The following is a 20906-nucleotide window of genomic DNA, read 5'->3' as shown; positions in this document are numbered from 1 at the left end:
GAATGCCAGACCCTGAAGGCTTTCCCTTCATCAAACAGGATAGGGCTAGAGATCACTTAGGCAAACGTTGACACCCACAAATCCATGAGCCCCAAAGCTACAGACCCACGAGTACTGACAGAGTTGCCAGATGTTATTGCTAAGCCACTCTCCATCATCTTCGGAAGGTCATGGAGAAAAGGAGAGGTTCCTGTCTTCAAAAAGGGCAAGACAGACAACTTGGGAAACCACAATCCATTCAGCCTCACCTCCATCCCTGAAAAGGTGATGGAACAGCTCCTCCGAGATATCATCTATAAACATGGGGAGGAAAACAAGGTTATCAGGAGTAGTCAGCAAGTATTCAACAAGGCGAAATCACGCTTGAGCAATCTGATACCCTTCTATGATGGAATGACTGGCCCCAAAGATGATTAGGGGACTACAGTATCTCTTAGGAGGAAAGGCTGAGAGCACTCGGCCTCTTTAGCCTGGAGAAAACTGAGAGGGGATCTTATCCATTTCTACACCTTAAGGATGGGTGTCAAGAGGATGGGGCCAGACTTTTCAATACTGCTCAGCAACAGGGCAAGAGGCAACAGGCACAAACTGAAAAACATGAAGGGCCACTTGAATATGAGGAAAAACTTCTTTACTTGGAGAGTGACAGAACACTGGAACAAGCTGCCCAGACAGGTTGTCTCCATCTCTGGGGAGACTCAAAACCCACTTGGCACACAATCCTGTGCAACATGTTCTATGCTAACCTGCTTTAGCAGGGGGTTGGACTAGGTGGCCTCTCATGGTACCTTCCAACCCCAACTATTCTGTGATTCTGTAGTACATACACAAATATGATACTAGGTGAAAGAATGAATGTTACTTTTGTAAATGGCACTAATTATTTGTGTTAATAATCACTCGAATCAGGAGGAAGGAGCAATGATATGGTTGGCTTATTTAGATCAAGGTACTAAACAAGTTCTCTTACAAAAGAGTCTTAAAAACACTGAAGAGTCATGGGTGCAAAGGGGGGGGGATCCTCTTATGAATGAAGAGCTATATTAGGGGACAAAAAGCTAAAAGGTTCCATATTCAGCTTTTTCAGAGAAAGGAGGTCACCACGAGAATTCATCATGCCTAAATCAGCCATATATGAGTAGTGAGAAAGATCGTTTTCTTGGTTTAGGAAATTATCCACTGCAACAGTAATTGAAGCTACTGAAAACTAACAGTGTCAAAATAGTAAGTAGAGGGAAAAAATAAACTGGTAGGTAAAATTTCAAATAGGTAAAGGTGTAATCCAAGTGAAGTATGATAATAGTGCAGAGTGTTAAAGCTGAGGAAAAAAAATACCTGGAGTTACCACAAACAACCCTATGAGAAAACATCAGTGGTAACCAAAAAAACCCAACAAACAGAATGTTAGAACTTCCAGAAAAATATTAAAGGGAGGAAATTAAACAAATGTATGACCCTCAAACCCTCAACATAAACCGAAAAATTCCTTATGCTGTGGTATGAAATCCTGGTTTGCTCCTATCCTATACTATTGGTCTCTTCTCTCTTCTGTCCCCAGCTCCCCTCTCCCCCATGAGGGAAAAAAAAAAAGAAGTATAGAACATTAGAAAGAATAAAGAAAAGGATGAAAGAATTCCTGAAATGATGAAGGGAGCTAAACACACACTTTATATTTAGCCTGAAAATGTAGAGCATGTAAGAAGATGATGGAGAGTTAAAAAAAATTCAAAAATTACATTAAGGTAAATAAGGAACAAATTTTCACTATTTCTAGAAATAAAATAACTAAGGCAATAAATTAAATCATTAGGGATTGACACTAAGAACTATCCAAAGCACATAAACAAATATGCAGTTAAGCTGTGGAACTACTGTTACATTATGCTGCAGATGTCAAAAATGTAGATGAGTTAAAAAAGATTATATAAGTGCCTGAGGGAGAGGAAAGCATAGCAAGTGTTGCTACACACACAAGAGAATCTCTGGCTCAGGCAGACCCCAAACTGCAGGCTGCTACAAGTTATCTAAGGAAAACATCACTGTATCCTCTCCTTAAGCCACCAGGAGAGACAGAAAACTGAACCAGCTGTTTGTTTTGTCCAACCCTTACAATTACCTTCACATTGAGAATGTTCAAGTATCTCAAACCTGAAAATATACTAAAGATGATACTGTCCTGATGTGAGACACTCAAATTCAGTTTGTCTTTAAAAATGCTACAGCCTCCACTGCTCCCAATAAGTAATCACACGTAACCCCTGATTTTATTCTTTTTCTTCTTTTACTTTTTTTTCCAGACAGGTAATAGAGAGTTTTAAACTATCAAACGACGTGGGGTTTTTTTCTTACAACCGAGTTCTACTTCATTCAGTACACAAAAGTGATACAGCACATATATTGAACAATTCTTTTGGAGTTCTTTATCTGACTTGTAACACCCTAAGGAGCCATGTTTGCCTTCTTTACGGAACTCATTACCTGCAACAAGAGCTTTCACAGAAGAAGCTTTCACAACTTCTCTCTCCAGAGAGGCAAATAGAGCCGGAATACCAAGTGTAAACATCCTGCCATTTAGGGAGGCCAATGTGAGATACACAGGACAATGCATTACAAGATTTTCAGTCCTGTATTGCATTCTCTAACTGTAGTCACGAGATCTCGAGCACACCTAAGTTGGACTCAGTGTCATCAGCTGGTCATCAAGAAATGGATAACTAAAGATGTAAAAACATTACTTTAGTAAAACAGGCAACAGGCAATAAATTCTGTCATGATGTACAGACACAGGTCATCTGAACCAGGGTTACACAGACCTTAATATTGTGACCACAGTAATACTGTTATGCATATGCATCATTTTAATGTAATTCACCTATTTTCTACTACTGGATGGTAAATTATTTTTAGCACCTGAAAAACAGATCCCTACCACTCAGATCATTGTTTTAAAGCAACTGCTTCCAAAAGTAGTTGTGTTTTTTTTAAGGAGTTACTTCTCAAAAAATGTAGGTAACACTTCTGCATTTACTAACATGCAAGAAAAATAGTGCAGAGAATAGCTTTAACTTGAATTTCTCAGCTGGTTAAGGAAGTAGATCTAGTTTTCACTTTTCAGCTGGAGCTTGAAATTGAACTTTGTGGCTCTCTGAAAAGCCCAGTCTACAGCGTTAAACAGAAGTTTCCTTAGGTTCCCAGGAAACAGTAGTTTTAGCAGAAATGTTGGAGAACATTAAGTTAAGCTAAATTAAAATAAGCAAAAGCCTCATGATTTTAACACTTGGGGACGTGTTCCTTTAATCATACTTCATAAAAACATATATAAAACATACATAATGCATCTTAAGTGACAGAATGCAGCAGCTACTACAGCTTTCCATGTAGCACAGGAGAAAATAATCTGCTTGAAGTAATAGCTGTATGGAAATCTCTAGAAACAATACTATTGTTATCCTGAAAGAATTTCCAACATAGAGCTCTACCATGGTACAAACTGTTTCTTCAGAAATCTGAAAAGGACTGACAGAATGATGAGGATTCTCAGCATTTTTGATGAGAATAAATCTTAAGTAGCACTATTTTAATCAAATGACTCATGATATATTCAACACTAGAATTTCTGATATCACCACGAGAAATCCACTTAAAAGACAACACTGCAAAAGCAATTCACTTGAGTGGCAGCAGGGAGAGGGCACATGGGCTAACTGCAATACCCTTACCTGATAATCCTATTTCAGAAAAGCTTTTTTAATTTAAAAAAAGAACCACATTTTAATGTTCATTCTCATAAAAGATCGTGTGCATCTGATCTACTGCCTAGGACTCGAGCACAAGTGCCATGAGGAGAGGCTGAGGGAGCTGGGGGTGTTCAGCCTGGAGAAGAGGAGGCTCAGGGGAGACCTTATCACCCTCTGCAACTCCCTGACAGGAGGTTGGAGTCAGGTGGGGGTTGGTCTCTTCTCCCAGGCAACCAGCAGCAGGACAAGAGGGCACAGACTCAAGCTCTGCCAGGGGAGGTTTAGGTTGGATATTAGGAAGAGATTTTTTACGAAGAGAGTGATCAGGCATTGGAATGTGCTGCCCAGGGAGGTGGTGGATTCACCATCCCTGGAGGTTTTCAAGACAAGACTAGATGTGGCTCTTAGTGCCATGGTCTAGTAACCACAGTAGGGTTGGACTCAATAACCTTTGAGGTCTCTTCCAATCCAGTTGATTCTATGATATCCCTTATAATGAAACACACACAGTCACCAAATAAAAGGCTGTATAATGCATACTGCACACATATACACAAACTGTGCTAGACTGACCCTGCAGTTTATTAAGAGAAATAAAATCAATGATTAAAGACAAGAATAATTATTAGCTGCAGATATATATGGATATCAGCCTTTAAGAGATTTCATACCAGAAATTTGGACCAACTTTCCACTCAATTCCTGAGACAGAAAAATATAATTGGGGGTTAAAACGTTCCTTTCACTACTGCCTTTTTCATGGATACAAATTCATAGTAATGTATGATAAGTATATATGTCCATAAGTGTATACATATTCCTAAGTATATAATTATGTAGACATACGTATACATATAAAAGTATAGTCATATGTCTACTTCTCTAAGTATACATCCTCACAGTAATATATCATCACCCCAAGTAACAATTCAGCTGGTCCTTAGAATACACTAAAACACACACTTGATGAAAAACAATTAATTAAAAATATAAAGTATTCTTGGCTTCTTTGTTCTCTCTAAACACAAGCACATTAATCCGCTGCAGCACGCCAGCTAATTCTTACAGAGAAAAAGGTGCACGATTCTCACTGTTTATCACTCACAGGATGGTTTCTGTGGACTTGTAAATCCATCAAAACTTTACATCTGTATGCAGACAGCCTTATTTTCAAGTGTTAACATAAGCTATACCTCTTTCTTAAATTACTGTCACTGCAAGAATAAACATGAGATAACAAAGGAAAAGGCTAAGAGGTACAAAACATTTAAGGACTTGAATAATTTCTACTGCATTCTTGTATGATAAATGCCTAATGACCTCTTTCTCTGTGCTTTAGATTTAATCTTCCTAAGGAATTTGGAGGCAGATCTCTCACTGTGCAGGTATCTGTCCATGTGAACCAAAATCTGGGATGTGGCCAAGTTAGAAAGGCATTTAGCTCTAGAAGCTAAAACCATGGGGGAAACAGCAAAGTAAAAACTTTAACAAATACCAAATAATAGCAATCTGAACAAGCAATCCCCATTGTTATTGTCTATGACCAAACTGTCAGAGACAAGGTATTCTCTGTTATCTTTCCTTAGACAGAGGACAGGCAAGAATCCTTAACGGAATTTTTTCAATGTTGTTACTTACCCCAAGAACAAGTTCTCTGTCCCATTAAATGAGGGAGTAAGAGATGATTAATAAGAAAGGCAGTAAGTGACAGGAGAGAGTAAGTTGCATCTTATCAAGTACTTTCTATCAGCATTTTGCTTTTGAGCCTTTTTTGCTTCCTTACCATTTTTTACAGATTAAATGTTATTACAGTAACTAGGTATGACAGGCAATGCATGCCTACCTTTCTTTTCTGTTTTAAAGGAAAGGAAGCTTTTAGAAGGCAGCTCTCATATTACCCCTGGCTAAGCATGCCACTCAGTTTTAATTATTACAAAAATCAAGGTAAATAATTTTCTTCAGAAATTTTTTGAAAGGTGCTGCATACAGCTGAAGTTTGATGAGATCAGAACAATGAACCAGCAGCTGCCTGGGTCATCTTCTTACTTTCTTCTTTCCTTCTGAAATGTAGGATTGTGTTTCTTATTCTCTCCAGTTACACTGAACCACCTCTGACACTAGTTCCAGTGTGCATCTTTGTTACTGATCTCCAATTTAACATCCAGATTCTTTCAGAATTCTCTGATGGATGAACAGGACACATTTGTCCAGGTTCTTAGAATTAAGACAGTCCCCTCTTTTCAGTCTGTTCTTCATACAGAAACATAATGTCCTATTTCCAAGCCCTGTCTCCACTTAGCCATCACACTTAGTACACATCATAGCTGTCCTCAGCAGAAACTGAAGTAAAATATATAATTGGTGTTTGGAATTATTTTTAGACACTCAGTAATTCTGGCCCAGCCTCCTGAGCACAGTAACCCCACTTCCTTCCTTCTTTCTTTCTCCTCCTTTGATGAGAGAATATTTTATATTTTCTTCAATATGCTTTGAAAGAACTAACTTAATTTCACAGTCTTAACTTCATCAGAGTATTTTCTGACCTCTTAGATGAAACTTCATTATTCCTTCTTGTATAACAAGATTTTTGAGATAGTTATTTAAATCTGACATTCATTCTACCGATTTTGTTCCCTTCATATGAATATATCCGTCAGATTTAGGCATCTTCCACATATAAGGAGAATATCCTTCCCATATAAGCACTTAATTCCAAAAGATCATATGCGAAACATTCTCTTTTATATATGGCAGGTACATTCTTGTTTCTCATTTTTTGTCTTCGTTAATGGACTGTAGCTCAAGGAGACTGGATTAATTGTGCACATGCTCAGCAACCACTTGTATTGTCTCTTCTTAAGCACAGCTGAATAAGAGAATGAAAGCAGCATTTAAAATTGAGCAGAAAAACATATGACCCAGAAAACACTCCACAGTGTTTTGTTATTTTAAAAACACATTTATAAAGAATGAAGCAAACAAGCCAAGTGGGTGTGCACAAAGCAACACAGTCACCTTCTCCTGGTTTTCCCCTCCTGGATTTGGGAAGCAATTAGGTTACTTTGCTGAAAAGGAACCTCCTCCTATAGAATAGACACTAGTTTTCTACATCACATGGAGAAAAGATTTAACTAGACAGGAGGAACAAGCTGGAAACATGAATTCAGTGGACAGGAAACCTGAAAATTCCACATTAGCAATGCTATGCAGGAACAGAAGGAGAAGAGGACTTAAATGAAAACAAAACTGCAATTTCAAAAAGTATATACTGAGTAGAACACAGGCAAGTCAGAGAAGTCAAGCAAGTAATAATTTGCTTTCAGAGCAACAAGTACCTTGTTAACAGCTTTATTAACAGTGGCATACTGTCATGTAGTTTGTTTTACTGGTGTAAAGTGTTACAGATTGCTTCAGTGGGGAAGTTTATGCTATTAATAGCTCCTTAATGCAACGTAAAAGGATCCAACTCAGACTTTTGCTTCCTTGTCTTTCCTGAGAGACTCAGGTTAAAAGAGGAATGTGTATATTATGATACTATTTTAATACCAAAAAGCAAAATATAACAAGCATGCTTCCCATTGAGGGTGGATAAGAAGAATCCAGACATAAAGCAAAATAAGAAAGCAAATTAAAGAAAAAAAGTAGGAAATCATGTTAAGCCGCAGCATGAAAAAATTGTTATCACAAAAAATTGCAACAGGACAAACAGCACACAGCAATACTATTTCTAACAATCTTTAATTTTTGTATTTTTAAAACATAGATCTTCAAGTTAATATTTAAATAAACCTTCACTGCTGTTACCTGAAGAGAACCACTACCAAGGCCATAAGAAATTATCACAACAACATGTACTTAAGCAAGGTATCATTTAATTTAACATGTTTTGAGTATCTTCTTTGGTTATTCCAATTGCTCAATAGCAAACTATACTTTAAAAGCTGTCATTAGTTTAAAGAGCATCTACAGCCATCACTTAATGTAACTGTGAGGTTTCAGTATATTCTGCCTTGCATTACTACAGAGGGATTAAGTTTGAAAACACTTCATCCTGCATAACCCCACAGTGAAGCATTTTAAAACAGCATCACAGGGTATTTTAGCAATAACTATATTACAGTACTATCAGTAATAGCCAAAAGCTCACACCAGGATAAAGCTTTTGCTGCCAGAGTAAAGACAGCCCTTGTCTGTTTGCTTATAGCAATGTTTCTTCAGTTAAGAAATTAAACATCCTCAGCAAGAACATCTCCAGAAGGTGCAGAATCTCTGCTACTTTTAAGCATGAATCACCTTCAGGGATGATGCAGGTATAACTGGCTGTATCTTGGGCTAAGCAATTAAGGGACTTGTTCAAGTCCACTCCAGCCTTGTTTTCAATAATTCCATGTTACTGCAAGCACTGACAATTGATAGATGGTCAGCTCCCCAAAAGCAAACAGAACTAGCTCCATTCTGATCAGGCCATTGGCATTTAACGCTGTCCAGTAATTTGCAAGCAGCAAACTTCAATACAGCTAGTGCACGAGTCTTAACTGTGATAGGCTTGAGCCTGAACAAAGCTTCTTGACTGCCCTGATGGTCTAGATTTCTGAAGCAAGAACCTCAGGCTATGACTAAACTTACATATTAAAAATGGGGGGGGACACACCAAACCAAACCAAGAAACCACAACACAACCCACAACAACTACTCATCCTACAAACACCATTCCAGGATACCCAAGGAGTCCTTGGATTACTAAATTTTGCAGGAATCTTTCAGTCAGTACTTGAAAGAGTTTGAATTCTACTTAGTAGTAGTTTCTGGAGCAGTAAGACTACTAGAGCAGGATAAAATCAGACAGGCATGCTTTGCTGACTTATGTTTTTACACGTACACACACTGTCAACCCTACTGTCAACCCACAGAAGTAGCCTTTTCTGGAAGAGATCACTCAAAAATTATCCTGTTAACCTGAGCAGATAGATAGCTCTGTGCTGCGAGCCTAAGGATCACCTCCTATGATTAAGAGTATCCCAAGGCAAGAGAAATTTGGCCAATCTGTTTGTGAAGAATAGGGTGTGGAAGGAAGCAATGAATGATGGATAACAGTTTCACAGCAGCTAAAGAGGTATTTCAGAGGTACTGTCTAAAGACAGGAGGAGGAGGTCAGGCTACTACTAGCCTGAACTTGAAGACTGACACTTAGGAAACCACCAAAACTTACTCCGTATCCTAAACACAATAGCTGTAATATTAAGGTGATCTCAGACTAACAGCAGAGGTAACAAAAAAAGGAAAAAATTCTAGTATGGGACAGGTTTTCATATCCATACACATGTATGTGCAATTACAAATCCAGCCAGTGTTTCCATCAGCAGCAGAAAAAGATATGCTCACATAAATGCATAATTGTTTATAAATTCATTTTGTCAACCCCACTCAGACCAAGACTGACAACTCCAGAACATCAGCGTTGCTTCTACCTATAAGTATGCAACATTTTTCTATGTGTATTAAAGCTTCCAGGCCTCAACCTCTAACTACTGGAATTTAACAGCAAGGGTTGAATTTTTAAGCATGTTAAACTAAAAAAAAAAAATTACTTCAGAAAAATAAACTCCCAGGTGGTTTAACAGCTTAATGAACTTATGAAAGAATCTCTAGAATAGCTAAAAGTGAAAATCAGAACCCTTTGCTCTTTTTAGTGATGTAGCAGCTTATACAGCCAAAGCCTCACTGCTAATAATGGCTGATAACACTCAGAAATTTAATATAATTAAATATAACTAACATAAAACTTCTACAGACCTTGACAGTAATCCACCTTCATGATTATCCCAACCTGCTCAACAATGCATCTGACTAAAATCAAGAAAAAACCCCACACCAAACCCAAAATCATAAACGGCCTAAAAGAACAAAAGCCATCACTTTTGGTCTGTACATAGACCAGTCTTGTGTCCATTTAACAAAGGAGAAACAAAGTTTTTTTGTTGGTTACAGTCAGTAATCCTACAGCATCCTGCAAATCTCCAACATTGTGCTGAAACCCAAAATACAACAATTAATTTTTTCCATCTTAAAAAATACTGGGATTTGATTAGGACAGAGAGAGACTTGTGAAGCCAATACCAACCCTAAAACAGAGTGGAGCATCCTATTCAATAATGTACTAATGTTAATGCTTTTTTCCCCAAATATAGACTGAAAAATTAGTGAAATGATCAAGATCATGCCTCAGTTTAGATCAGGTTTTTCACAATATATACTGAATTGTCAAAAATCTCCAGCCATATAACTTCCAGGTTTTAAAAAAAAAAAGTGCATCTTCAAAAGTGCTGTAAGTGCTGTAACATGACCTCCAATTTTGCAAAATATTTCTGAGAAAAAAAGTGAGAAAGTTATGCTATGCAATACGAAACTGGTGTCTTCCTTAAGAATGCTTCAATTACCAAAACCTCAGCTAGAAAACAAAATCACACTTAAGAGTAATGCTTCCAACATTCAACTTAAAAACAGTGCACTTACCCCCTGTTCCAAGAACTTTCAGGAGCTCAAAGTTTTCAATGCCAACTTTCTCTGCATGGCCTGTCAAATTTGCTGAAGGAAGGAAAAAAAAAAAATTCACATCAGACATAGTACACTGAAACATCATTTCTACAGCTTCAGTAAAAACAAGTTAGCAGCTGAATTAAATAAGTAGCACTAAGAGGACAACCCGATTGCATGGTGTAGTCAACTCGAAAAGCAAGGAAAAGCAATTTTCTTGCTGTGCTCGGTGTTCCCAAAGGTATAAAATCACAGAACAGTTGAAGCCCATTTAGACTGTATACATCATCTTCCATCGTATCACTGGGCACCTCTGAAGAGAGTCTAGTTCCACCTTGTCTGCCATCTATAGTCACATAGCTAGAGACAGCAATCAAGTCACCCCTTAGCTCTAGCACCCTGGATACTCTCAGTTCCTTGGATTATATGGTGCTTGGGATGACACAAACAGAGCTCCAACAATTGTTCCTGCCTTTAACACAGGATTACCAAAGACTCTCCACTACGATCAAGTAGAAATGACCTGAACTCTACATAACTCACAAGCCTGGAAAAATTTAAGCTGCTACAAAATTGTTTCATTTGTTGGGGAGTTTGGGACGAGGAGGTTCTATGTTTATACAAATCCATACCATTTTGAGTGCTGTTTTTTCTAACATACATTTTTCTAAGCAGGGCCATGAAGAGCCCTAGTTAAAAAAAGCAGTTGTGGAGGGTTGGTTTGTTGTTGGTTTATTGCCTTTTATTTTCCATTTCTAAGCTGCTATAAGAAAGCCTTAAGCAGTTGCCATTTTTTCCATCTTTCATTCCCATCATATTATCTATCCACTTCATGAGTTTGACAGCAGACCATCCAGCAAAGCTGCTCATTGAAATGATCCAGGTTAAAAGCAGCAAGACAAAAACGTTACTATGTTTGATCATACTTAACCAAGTTCAGTTCCCTTCAATGAGCAGATGCAGAAGCAGTTTTACTAGCACAATTAGGGATGCAGCATCAAGCAGCAGAATCTGCATAAGTTGGCATGGTCACTAAAAGTATACCTCAAATAGTAACTTCAAGACAAACTGTATATCTAAAGGCTAGTAAAGAGTAAACCTCTTTGATAGGAGATACTGAAATTAACTTCATGCCACAGAAATTCTCATTTGGTTTGACATTTCTAAAACTTTATCAAGACATGTGCTCCCTAAATTAGCACCAAAATGTGTAGTTAATGTCCATTCACAGAACTGCAGCAACCCAACAACTCAAGATAAACAGAAAACACAAAGCTTCTGAAAGACATCTCTCTGCAAAGGATGAACGAGTATAAAAAAATCCAAACACTCAACAAAGTAAAAAGTGAATATATTTTTTTTTCTAACAAACCTAGGAATTCGTACACATAAAATGAACCTAGTAGGTACAGGGCAACATTAGTGCTCTCAACGCAAGAAACTGACGAAATCTCATCTAAAATGACATTATTTTCAATTCTTATCATTCATCTTTTTGAGGGATTAATTGAAGTTGGAATAAATCCAGAGAGACCACTTGAAATCACTGAGAGATTAGAAAGTATAGAAGAGCTTTCAGCATTTTTTCTTGTATGAACACAAGTACACACAACGATTTTTGCAAATCTGAGGGAATCTACCAGCTATCCTAACACACTTTGAAAATTAAAGAAAAACACCCTGCACACAACATAGTCAAATTACTATTAGAGAAATACTGCTTTTGTGATCAGTTCCATTTTAATAACATACACTAGGCAAGACAGTACCAGAATGCTGAATAAATCAATGAGGCAACAGGTGCCACAGGAGTTGCACTGAAGTTTGCTGTACTATTTTTCCCTATGAATAGAACAAATACTCGTGCTAGTGCAACATCACAGCTGCAGCTTAGGACAGCAGTAAGGAAGCTGCACTCGTGTGCCAAGAAAGGAGTTCTAGCAGGTAAGGCAACCCTAGATTGAGGTAGTGTCTCTAGAATCAGAGTAGGTGCTGGCACAGCCAGAAAGCAGACTATCCTGAAGCAACTTAATACCATGTTACTCTTCTTAACAAGTACTGAGAATGGTATTCAACATCTACAGTTTCAAAATGTTGTCTTTCCCATCAGGGATAGCAGGAGCCAGGGACTATTCTAAAGAAACCAGGGCTTGAGTGTCTGTAGTTTTAATGAAGCAGTGGACATCACTGAAGAGACTGAGGACACAGAACTTCTCTGGATACTAAGTGCTGAACTCAGAGTGGGAAGAAATTTTTCACTTAGAAATCTGTCAATTTGGACCTTCCATGATGGCCTACTCCAGAAAGGTTTTACCATCTGACATCCTTTAAGAGTGTCAGCAGAAGGCTTTTCAACTTAACACCTTTCTAGAAAGCACAACAGTCACTGAATCCTGCTATATTCTTGGAACTGAATAGAAAGACAGAGCAGAACCCAAAGAAATGCTGCATGTCCAGTAACACACTGAAGATTTGTCAGGCTGGCTGTAGTCCTAACTAGAGATCCAAGTCCTAAACTCAATCCATTAATCTAAACTGTACCATAAACACACATTCAGTAACAACAGCAAAACCTTTCCCACTTTCATGAGGTTACACAGTAATAAGCTGAGTGACATCTAGTCTGAATTATTATGTACTTGTTTCAATGTGTGCCATAATTTCGCACTATTCACCTGATCCCATTTTTACTTCCATTTAGGAAGCTCAATAGCCTTATCTTTTAAAAAAAAAAGTACCTTGAAGGTTACTGTAAGATTATTTTCATAGTAAAAGTAGAAAATTACATCACAAATAAGCATATGACAACTGTAAAATAAGTCCCAAAAAGCATTATGCTGTGGAAAAAAAGCATCCCACAAGATAGCCAAAAGGTGTTGCAAAACACAGAGAAGTATGATAGGACACTTGAGACAAACTCTCTCAGAATTGTTCCCAATAAAGCAATAAGTAAAATTATCCTTAATTAAAAAAATTAAAATAACAAATAATGAATCCTCAAAGCTGTAAGAAAAGATGAACAATTCCCAGAAAGTGTTTCTCCCAATGTTACCACATGGCAATGGTTTGCTCCAACAGCCTCAGCAGCAGTGCTCAGTTCATCTCTGAAGTCATACCCCGAGAAAAACAAGCTGAAGGGCTTGTCTGTGCCACTTTCCTTCTAATTACACTGCTGGTGCAGTCCTCTGTCTTCACCTCCTGCAACCAGGTGCAGCACTTTGACATTCCAGCAGAGATGAAGTGCAGTTTTCCCAGAACAAAAGTCATCATACCAACATTTCCTTCACCTTGCTTTCAGAAGCATAAATCTCAAAAGATCAGTTATTCTATTCACTAGTCACTCCCAGGAACCCAAACAGCCACTTTTGGAAGACCCTTCCCCATGAATGCTTCTGCAATTATAAGACCGTTCCAAGTTTGAGAGGCTTTACAGGACTGCAATGAGGCCACCACTGACAGAAAACTGAAAGGCTTCTCACACCTCACAGACATCACTATCCTGGAACTGGTGTCAGAACTTGACCCAACAACTGCCTGTGCAATCTGCATGAAGACAATGTATCCATCAAGACTGCAATGGGATGTGCATTGGTGCAAAGAAAGCAGTTTTGGAAACAGAAAATTTACTTACCCATGCGCCTTTTTACTCAAGTGTTGATGAATCAGCTGAAGTGCACCAAGGAAGGGAACTAAGCTTGGATCAGAAGAAAAGCACTGCCCAAGTCAACAAGATAGTTTCTGGACAAATGATCTAAAGCTACACATGACACAGCAGTATAAAGGATGATTGCATACAACGGGCAAAGAAAGTTAATGCATCCTCTTGGAGCCAAGCTAACTGTGTAGGTGCACAACTAGAAAAAGCTTCCTCTTACTGATGTTCTGCTGTAGTCCACACTGATCAGCACTGCACCAACACGGTTAAGAAGGAGAGTATGCAGCTGAGGGCAACAGCTAGAGATAACAGATCAACTCAGAAACAAACACGAAAGGGAAAGGCCAAGACATCATATCATCCATGAAAACAAAGAGGAAGTAAGAGGCACTGATTGCAATCTTCGCCTCTGAAGGCAGAAAGCACACAAATACCACCACAGGCCTCTACATGCAGGGACTGCAGTGCATGGAGAGCAATACTGTTGTTCTCAGCCTCCCGAAGCAAGGCAGTCTCTAACTCTGCAAACCAAGTAACATTTCTGCTTGACAGAGAATCGCCAGATGACATAAGAGACAGGACTCATCTGCACTATACTTGAACTTTGACATGGCTGAGTGTGAACTAAGGACTGTGCAAGCTGGTACTGTGCAATGTTTCTATTAGCTTTTAATTGCACTTTTATGATCTTGAGAAATACTATTTCAACAGCGTATGTTTTCAAGCTAAAGTGCGCTCAGTCCTCTGCTCCTGGACTCCACTGCACACAGGTTTTGAAGCAGACAAAGAAGACTAGAGCCTTCTCTACTGAACTAGCTCAAGCATTCTTCTAAGACACACTCTGCCTGAAAGCTACAACTTGTCTCTGCTGTTCAGTGCAACACAAGACCAATTCTGCTGTTTTATTGAGCAGAACAATGAACCTCAGACAAGTCAAAGAAGAACAGAGAAAACAAGAAGGAAAATGAGACAGAAGACAATCTGTAATATTTCAGACTCTCAGGTTCCAATGTCTGGTATCAACATCAACATGATTTTAACTTGTTACTTCAGAGAATGGCCCATCTCCACTTGCCTAACACATCTACTTAAGCCACAGCAACAAAGAAGAGAGATTGTTTTAAAAGCTATATGAACACAAACTTGAGTTTATGCCTTACTCAGAGTGAAGAGTGGGTGTTTTTCCTTGAAATTAAGCAAAACTAGTACATTCCTTTCTGGGCCCAAACAAACAAACAAACAAAAAATACACCATGCAATATAAACCACACAACTATTATTTGTTAGTCACTGAAGAAAACGCATCTAAGATATTATATTGTTTATCTGTTGTATAGAGTTATACTTTGACTGTAACTGGTTACACCCAGAACTATTTGTGAAGGCAAGTGAAAAATATTCTACAGCCCTTGAAATCTGACAGACCATCACCACCTAGTAATTGTCAAGTCACTGAACAAGAGCACCATTTAATTAGGTCAAGGTACTACACTACAAGCTTAAAATGGAATTTAAGAACCACACTGTCTCAAGGACATTTTTCTTAGGCAAAAAAAGAATGCAGAGCAAAAATAAAACACAGTTCTGAACTCATGTGAAAGAAAAGAAAATGCAATACACATTACTCTGAACTCTAAGATCACAGCTAAGGTAGCTGCGACAATAACTGCTGATTCTCTGTAATATTATATGCTTAAGGGAAAAATTATCCAAACTGAAAAAAAAAAAATCCCACAATTCAAGCTCTTGCAAAGCTGCTGATCCCATTCTAGAAGGTCTGGAAGCCCAAACTTTTCACAGTCAAAGATGACAAAGACCTCTCAAGTACCAGCTAAGCGGAATACAGTATGTAGAAATTCAGAAGTAAGAAATGCTGTGGGAAAATAAGACTGTAACTGTGGAAGATTATCCCAAAGTTACCATTTGTACATCGGAAGTTGAAATATATATAAAGTTCAGACATCTTGAGTTTAACAATTCAGGTTCACAGTAATCTGAACTGGAAAATGCTCCATGTTGAGATCCATTTGCATTCAGCAGCAGCAGCTCCTTTGCTCTTACAGAGGCAATTTTGCTACGAGGTTTATCATTGCTGTGAGCTGAATCACTATGAGGTCACCAAGATTCAACCTAGAGGCACTACCATGGTTAGCTAAGAAGCTTCTTGTGCAGTAACACTGTACATCACATAATAGCACAAAAACCAACCAAAATATAACTAGACAAGGTGCTAATGAGCAAACTTGCTGTAGATAATCTACTGCTGAACAGGGTTGAAACAATCTGATCTCTAAAGATTGCACATACCTTTTCAAACAAGAAATTATATCTAAGTACAAGATAGGAATCAACTTGGGTTTTCTCTGTCACAAGAAATCAGTGTAAGAACTCATAAAAAATACATTTTATTCAATCACAGGCACTCTGGACACAGCATCAAGAGTAACAGAATACAGATTAATTTATCAACAACAGAAGAGCAACGGACAACTTGCATACTGATAGAAGGTACTTACATGTTTGTTCATGCAGACAATAACCAGAAAACTTCTGAATTATCTTCAGAATTACCCTCTCCCGGGTAAAGCTTTTATAGCCATCTGTCTAAGCCAGCGTAAAATATTTACAGATGTCAACAAGAAATGGGACCAGGAAACAGCCACAATAGATGGCAAAACAAAACCCAAAACCAAATAAACTGACTGCGTGTGAGTCCTTCGTAAACCATGTCACCTGCCTATCTCCAGACTGAGTCAGAAGCAAAGAAATCTCAGTAGAGCTTGTACCTCATCAGCAGGATTGTATGGGGAGGCAGGGTGAAAGGAGACAATGTTTACCATAAGATATCAAATTCCGTTAATCATGAAGGGCACACAACAGAAATATTTACAAGAACAATAAATTGGCAAATCACATCCTCGGTACTCAGGCCTTCTCATATGTTTAAGCAATTCTGGCAATGTTTTCTAACTTACCTCCTAACAAGTGTGAACAAACATTAGCATGTAAGTCTCCTAATTCTTTTGTGGAATCGAGCACAAGCTTTTGCACCATCACATTGAGAATGCATTGCATCAAAGCCAATAAACAGGCTGACAATGAGGACTGTGACTACTAGTCCTCATTTATATTAGACATTTTATAGAACATCACTGAAACAATGAGAGCAAAAAGACCAAAGGTACCAGATCCTTGTACAGATCATTATAGCCAGGTTTGTTAGATTTCAGACCTAGAGGGAGGCAAAGAAACAAACAAACAAAAGCTCAACATAATCAACCAAACAAAAAACACAAACACAAACATGAAAGATCAACAGTCATTATTCTCCTTCCATAATCAAAGCTTCCAGAAGATAAATAACAGTAAATTCCTAGACCACAAAACATTTTTAGAAAGTATTGATTGTGCAAAGAGTAAAATCCAGAGATTTAAGTCGTATCAAAGATGATTCATAAACTTAAAACACTCTTTATACTTCCCAGAGCCATCTGAGAACACATATTTTAGTGCTCAAAAAAGAAGCAAACACAATCCAAGCTTTGAAATATTCAACTATTAGTATCTCCTGATCCCTAAACAACATACAGAATTAGTACCTAAGCCAAGTAAAAAAATTTTAAAAATCTAAAAATCTGTCTTACAGAAAATATAACTTTAAAACTATCCTTAAAGTATCGTAAGATTTCCTTTTAAAAAAAAAAAAAATTAAAATGATGTACAAGTGCCAGATGTACCTCCACAGTGAAGGCTGAACACTCTATTCAGCGCATGATTCATCATGTTTTTTAGTCACAGGAATTTTCACAATTCCTTAGGATGTAACATGAACCTTACAGTTTGCAAATAAATCCATTCTAGTTTAAGTTCTCATTCAAGAAGGAGTAACTAAGCATCACTAAACCCTTCAAGTAGTCCATGTATTTATTTTCTAAAGTCTTTTATAGTTTCATACTGAATTATAAGGTTGACTCAAATGGAAGTTCCAAATTCTTCTGCCTTTGGAGCCCCTGCAGCCCATTGCTACATTGACTTCTGGGCTATACATGCCTGTTCACATGCACATGTTACAGTCAGGCAAACTGCAAACCAAAGCAACTTCTTTCGCCCAAACTTTGGATAACATCAGAACAAATCCAGTATCCTCTTCAAAACAGACTTGCTAAGAGGAAAAGAACAACATCATAAAGCAAATTAAACAACACATATACAGCCCATCACCCATACACTCACAGAATGTCTCCAAAGTTCCCTCCAAGATGCAGTTTTGCTAATTTCTGCCTCTCCCTGGGCAAAGCAGGGAGTGCATACACAAATGCCACAAGATAGGCAACCTCCTACATAGTCACTCACTTACACTCCAGGTTTAAGATCATTTGATTGATATTTTTTGACAAAAACAAGACCTATGACGGAATCCAAGAGGAGGTGGGGAGAAAAATCTCACTGTTAACAGTTCTATTTCCTTCTTACCTTCCTACATCACAAGACTTTCCTTCTCTTCCCATACCCTTCCCTACCACACACAATTTTTCCTCCAACAGGTTTTACATTTGCCATTGTTTGGTTCTATGGCATTATCAGGAAACACAAAATGTGAAGCTGCAACAATGTTCCTTTTTCACTGTAAATAATATATAATTCCTTAGGTCTGCAAAAAGATGAGAAGTTGTGCTAACTCTGAAGGTTACCCTTCAAAAAATAAAACCTTTCCCTTTACAAGATTCCAGAAACAGATGAAGAAAATTTCATCTTCTAATTGCTTTCACTGGAGAGCCTCAGTGAGGATCAGAGACACAGAGACCACTTCCTACTATTTGAACTTTGGCATATTTTTGCTTCTACTTCCTGAAAAGAGATGTGATTCCACTTTCCCTAAAAACTCATTTTCCTCCCCAAAGCGAAAAAAGAAAGACGGTAACTATTCCGAAGTGGCTGAATTGTGAGTTTTCTATCAAGACAGAAATGGCTTGGCGTCAGGAAAAGAAAAAACTTGCTAAATACATTGGGAGAAATCATGATTAAATGAAATGCATCCTAAAAGCCACTGCTGTGTCTAATCTGCAAAGTATCCAACTGAAGGAACAACCACTGAAGCACATGTATGCTTACAGTTTGCCCAGCAGTAGAGGCACATTCCAATGCTTTTCATCATTAAAATCAAATACATACACACACAGAGCAGTGTGCAGTATTTGCAATACAGCACATCACATGGCACCTCACAGAGGCACTCAAGTGTTACACATCACAGCTCCTTCCCTATCACAGACCCAATCTACATGCCTATGAAGTGATGTTTTTTCAGCAATTACTTTTTGGTCACGCAATAGATGAGTTTCAGGGCTCTAAGACTATGAGACACAGAGCTAAAATTAAGCTTAACCCTACATATCAAAGCCAGCACTGTAATTTCAGAGTCAAAGTTTAAGAGAAGTCAAACCATGGTATGATGGGGTTAACAATCAGCTGGGAGCTGCGTAGAAACAGCACTGCATATGCTCTATCTGTGCATTTCAATATGCCATCACACTCGCTTGGAGGTAACAATAATCATCTGTTCCATTCCTTAAGATACTCATTTCATCTTAAATTCAAGTTCTATAGTATGTTCACTTACTCACTTGACCACAATCAATGCCTGTGCCTAACTAATTTAATATTATAGAGCAATCCCAAGTAATTACAAATGCGAAGTATAACTGCTGGTTTACCTGCATTTAATCAATTTGAATTAGTACTTTGAGTTTGTTATCAGGGGGTTCAAGCAACAACTTCCACAATATGAAAATAAGACACTCCCTTCTCAAAGAAGCCACTATTTCTAACACAATAGTACATTCTTTCAAAGCGCTGTGGGGACTGACCTCTTTTTCATCTGCCAACTGACAGCTACTCTCGATATGTAATTCTAAGTGATTCAATTAGTCACAGAGCTAGCACCATCAAAGAAAACACAGAGGAGGGGAACACTCGAGCCTAAGCAAATTGCACATTAAAGGATAATCATGATAAACAACTTCAGTATTTAAGAATGATGAAGATCTGCTGGCTCCAAATTCTAGTGCTTGCTTGTCCTCTCAGCACTTTCCCAAAGTGAAGCAAAATTAAATAATCATGCTGCATGCTTCAAAACTGTGGTGGGCTGACCCTAGCCAGCAGCTAGGCATCCACGCAGCTGGCCCTGGCACAAAGCAAGCTTACATATCCAAAGCATCCCATAGCGGACTGCGGCTTTTCTCCTCAAATTATCCTATCTCCATGCATGGTACAGAGACAAGTTCTGAAACAGGATCTTCATACGTCTCACACAGCGATGACACTATTGACACCTTCAGGAGTAGGAGTCTCCCAGGAGTACATGACAGAGCAGCTCCCTCCTCCACCCTAATGCTCCAGAAATAGACAAGTCATTGCTAGAAAGCATCTTTCAGAAAGCAGAGTTTTCTAAACACTCAATAAGAAGAGATAAGCAGAGTTTTCTAAACACTCAATAAGGAGAAGAGACGAGGAGGGGAGAAGCAACTGACTCCTATTACACTGAATTTCAGAAGCTTAAAAAGCCAAACAAGACAGTTTTTAAAGTAAAAATGAGTATTGGTACTTCATGGATCTATCAAGCTTTATGATCAAGATCAAACTCAAAGTTGCTTATTATGCTGTATTAGACAGCTCTTTGTCTAGTTTACACAAATGCATTTATTCCTCAAACTACCTTTAAATAACTATCCCTCAGGGATACATGCTCTCAACTTCTATTAAAGAAATTTAAGCATAGCTAGGTAAATATATAGAATAAATGTGTCCCACTTCTTTACCCCTTACACCTTTTCCTCCTGCACTCTTAAATCCAGCAGCACTCGAAACAACTATGTTTTCCACCAGCTCTTTTGCTTCTTCTTGAAAGAAGGAAACTACAGTCCCTTTGGTTTCTGCGTAGCTATCAGGAAGACCGCCTTTTTTTCTGGTTTGTTTTTTTT

At 38.2% G+C, this 20906-nt stretch overlaps 1 protein-coding gene across 1 annotated transcript in view; it reads right to left on the bottom strand.

Annotated features, from left to right (window-relative positions):
* Positions 1-20906, bottom strand: part of RPS6KA5 (ribosomal protein S6 kinase, 90kDa, polypeptide 5) — a 68985-nt gene that overhangs the window by 47849 nt on the left and 230 nt on the right. Inside the window, exon 2 of the mRNA XM_009084574.1 lies at positions 10251-10322. Within this exon, the coding sequence (XP_009082822.1) occupies positions 10251-10322 (72 nt within the window). The remainder of the gene's footprint in view (positions 1-10250; positions 10323-20906) is intronic.

This window comes from Acanthisitta chloris, unplaced genomic scaffold (assembly GCF_000695815.1).
Source record: "Acanthisitta chloris isolate BGI_N310 unplaced genomic scaffold, ASM69581v1 scaffold27581, whole genome shotgun sequence".
In the NCBI taxonomy this organism is placed as follows: Eukaryota; Metazoa; Chordata; class Aves; order Passeriformes; family Acanthisittidae; genus Acanthisitta; species Acanthisitta chloris.
Note: the sequence above shows the minus strand (reverse complement) of the source record. Positions and strands in the feature narration are given on the sequence as shown.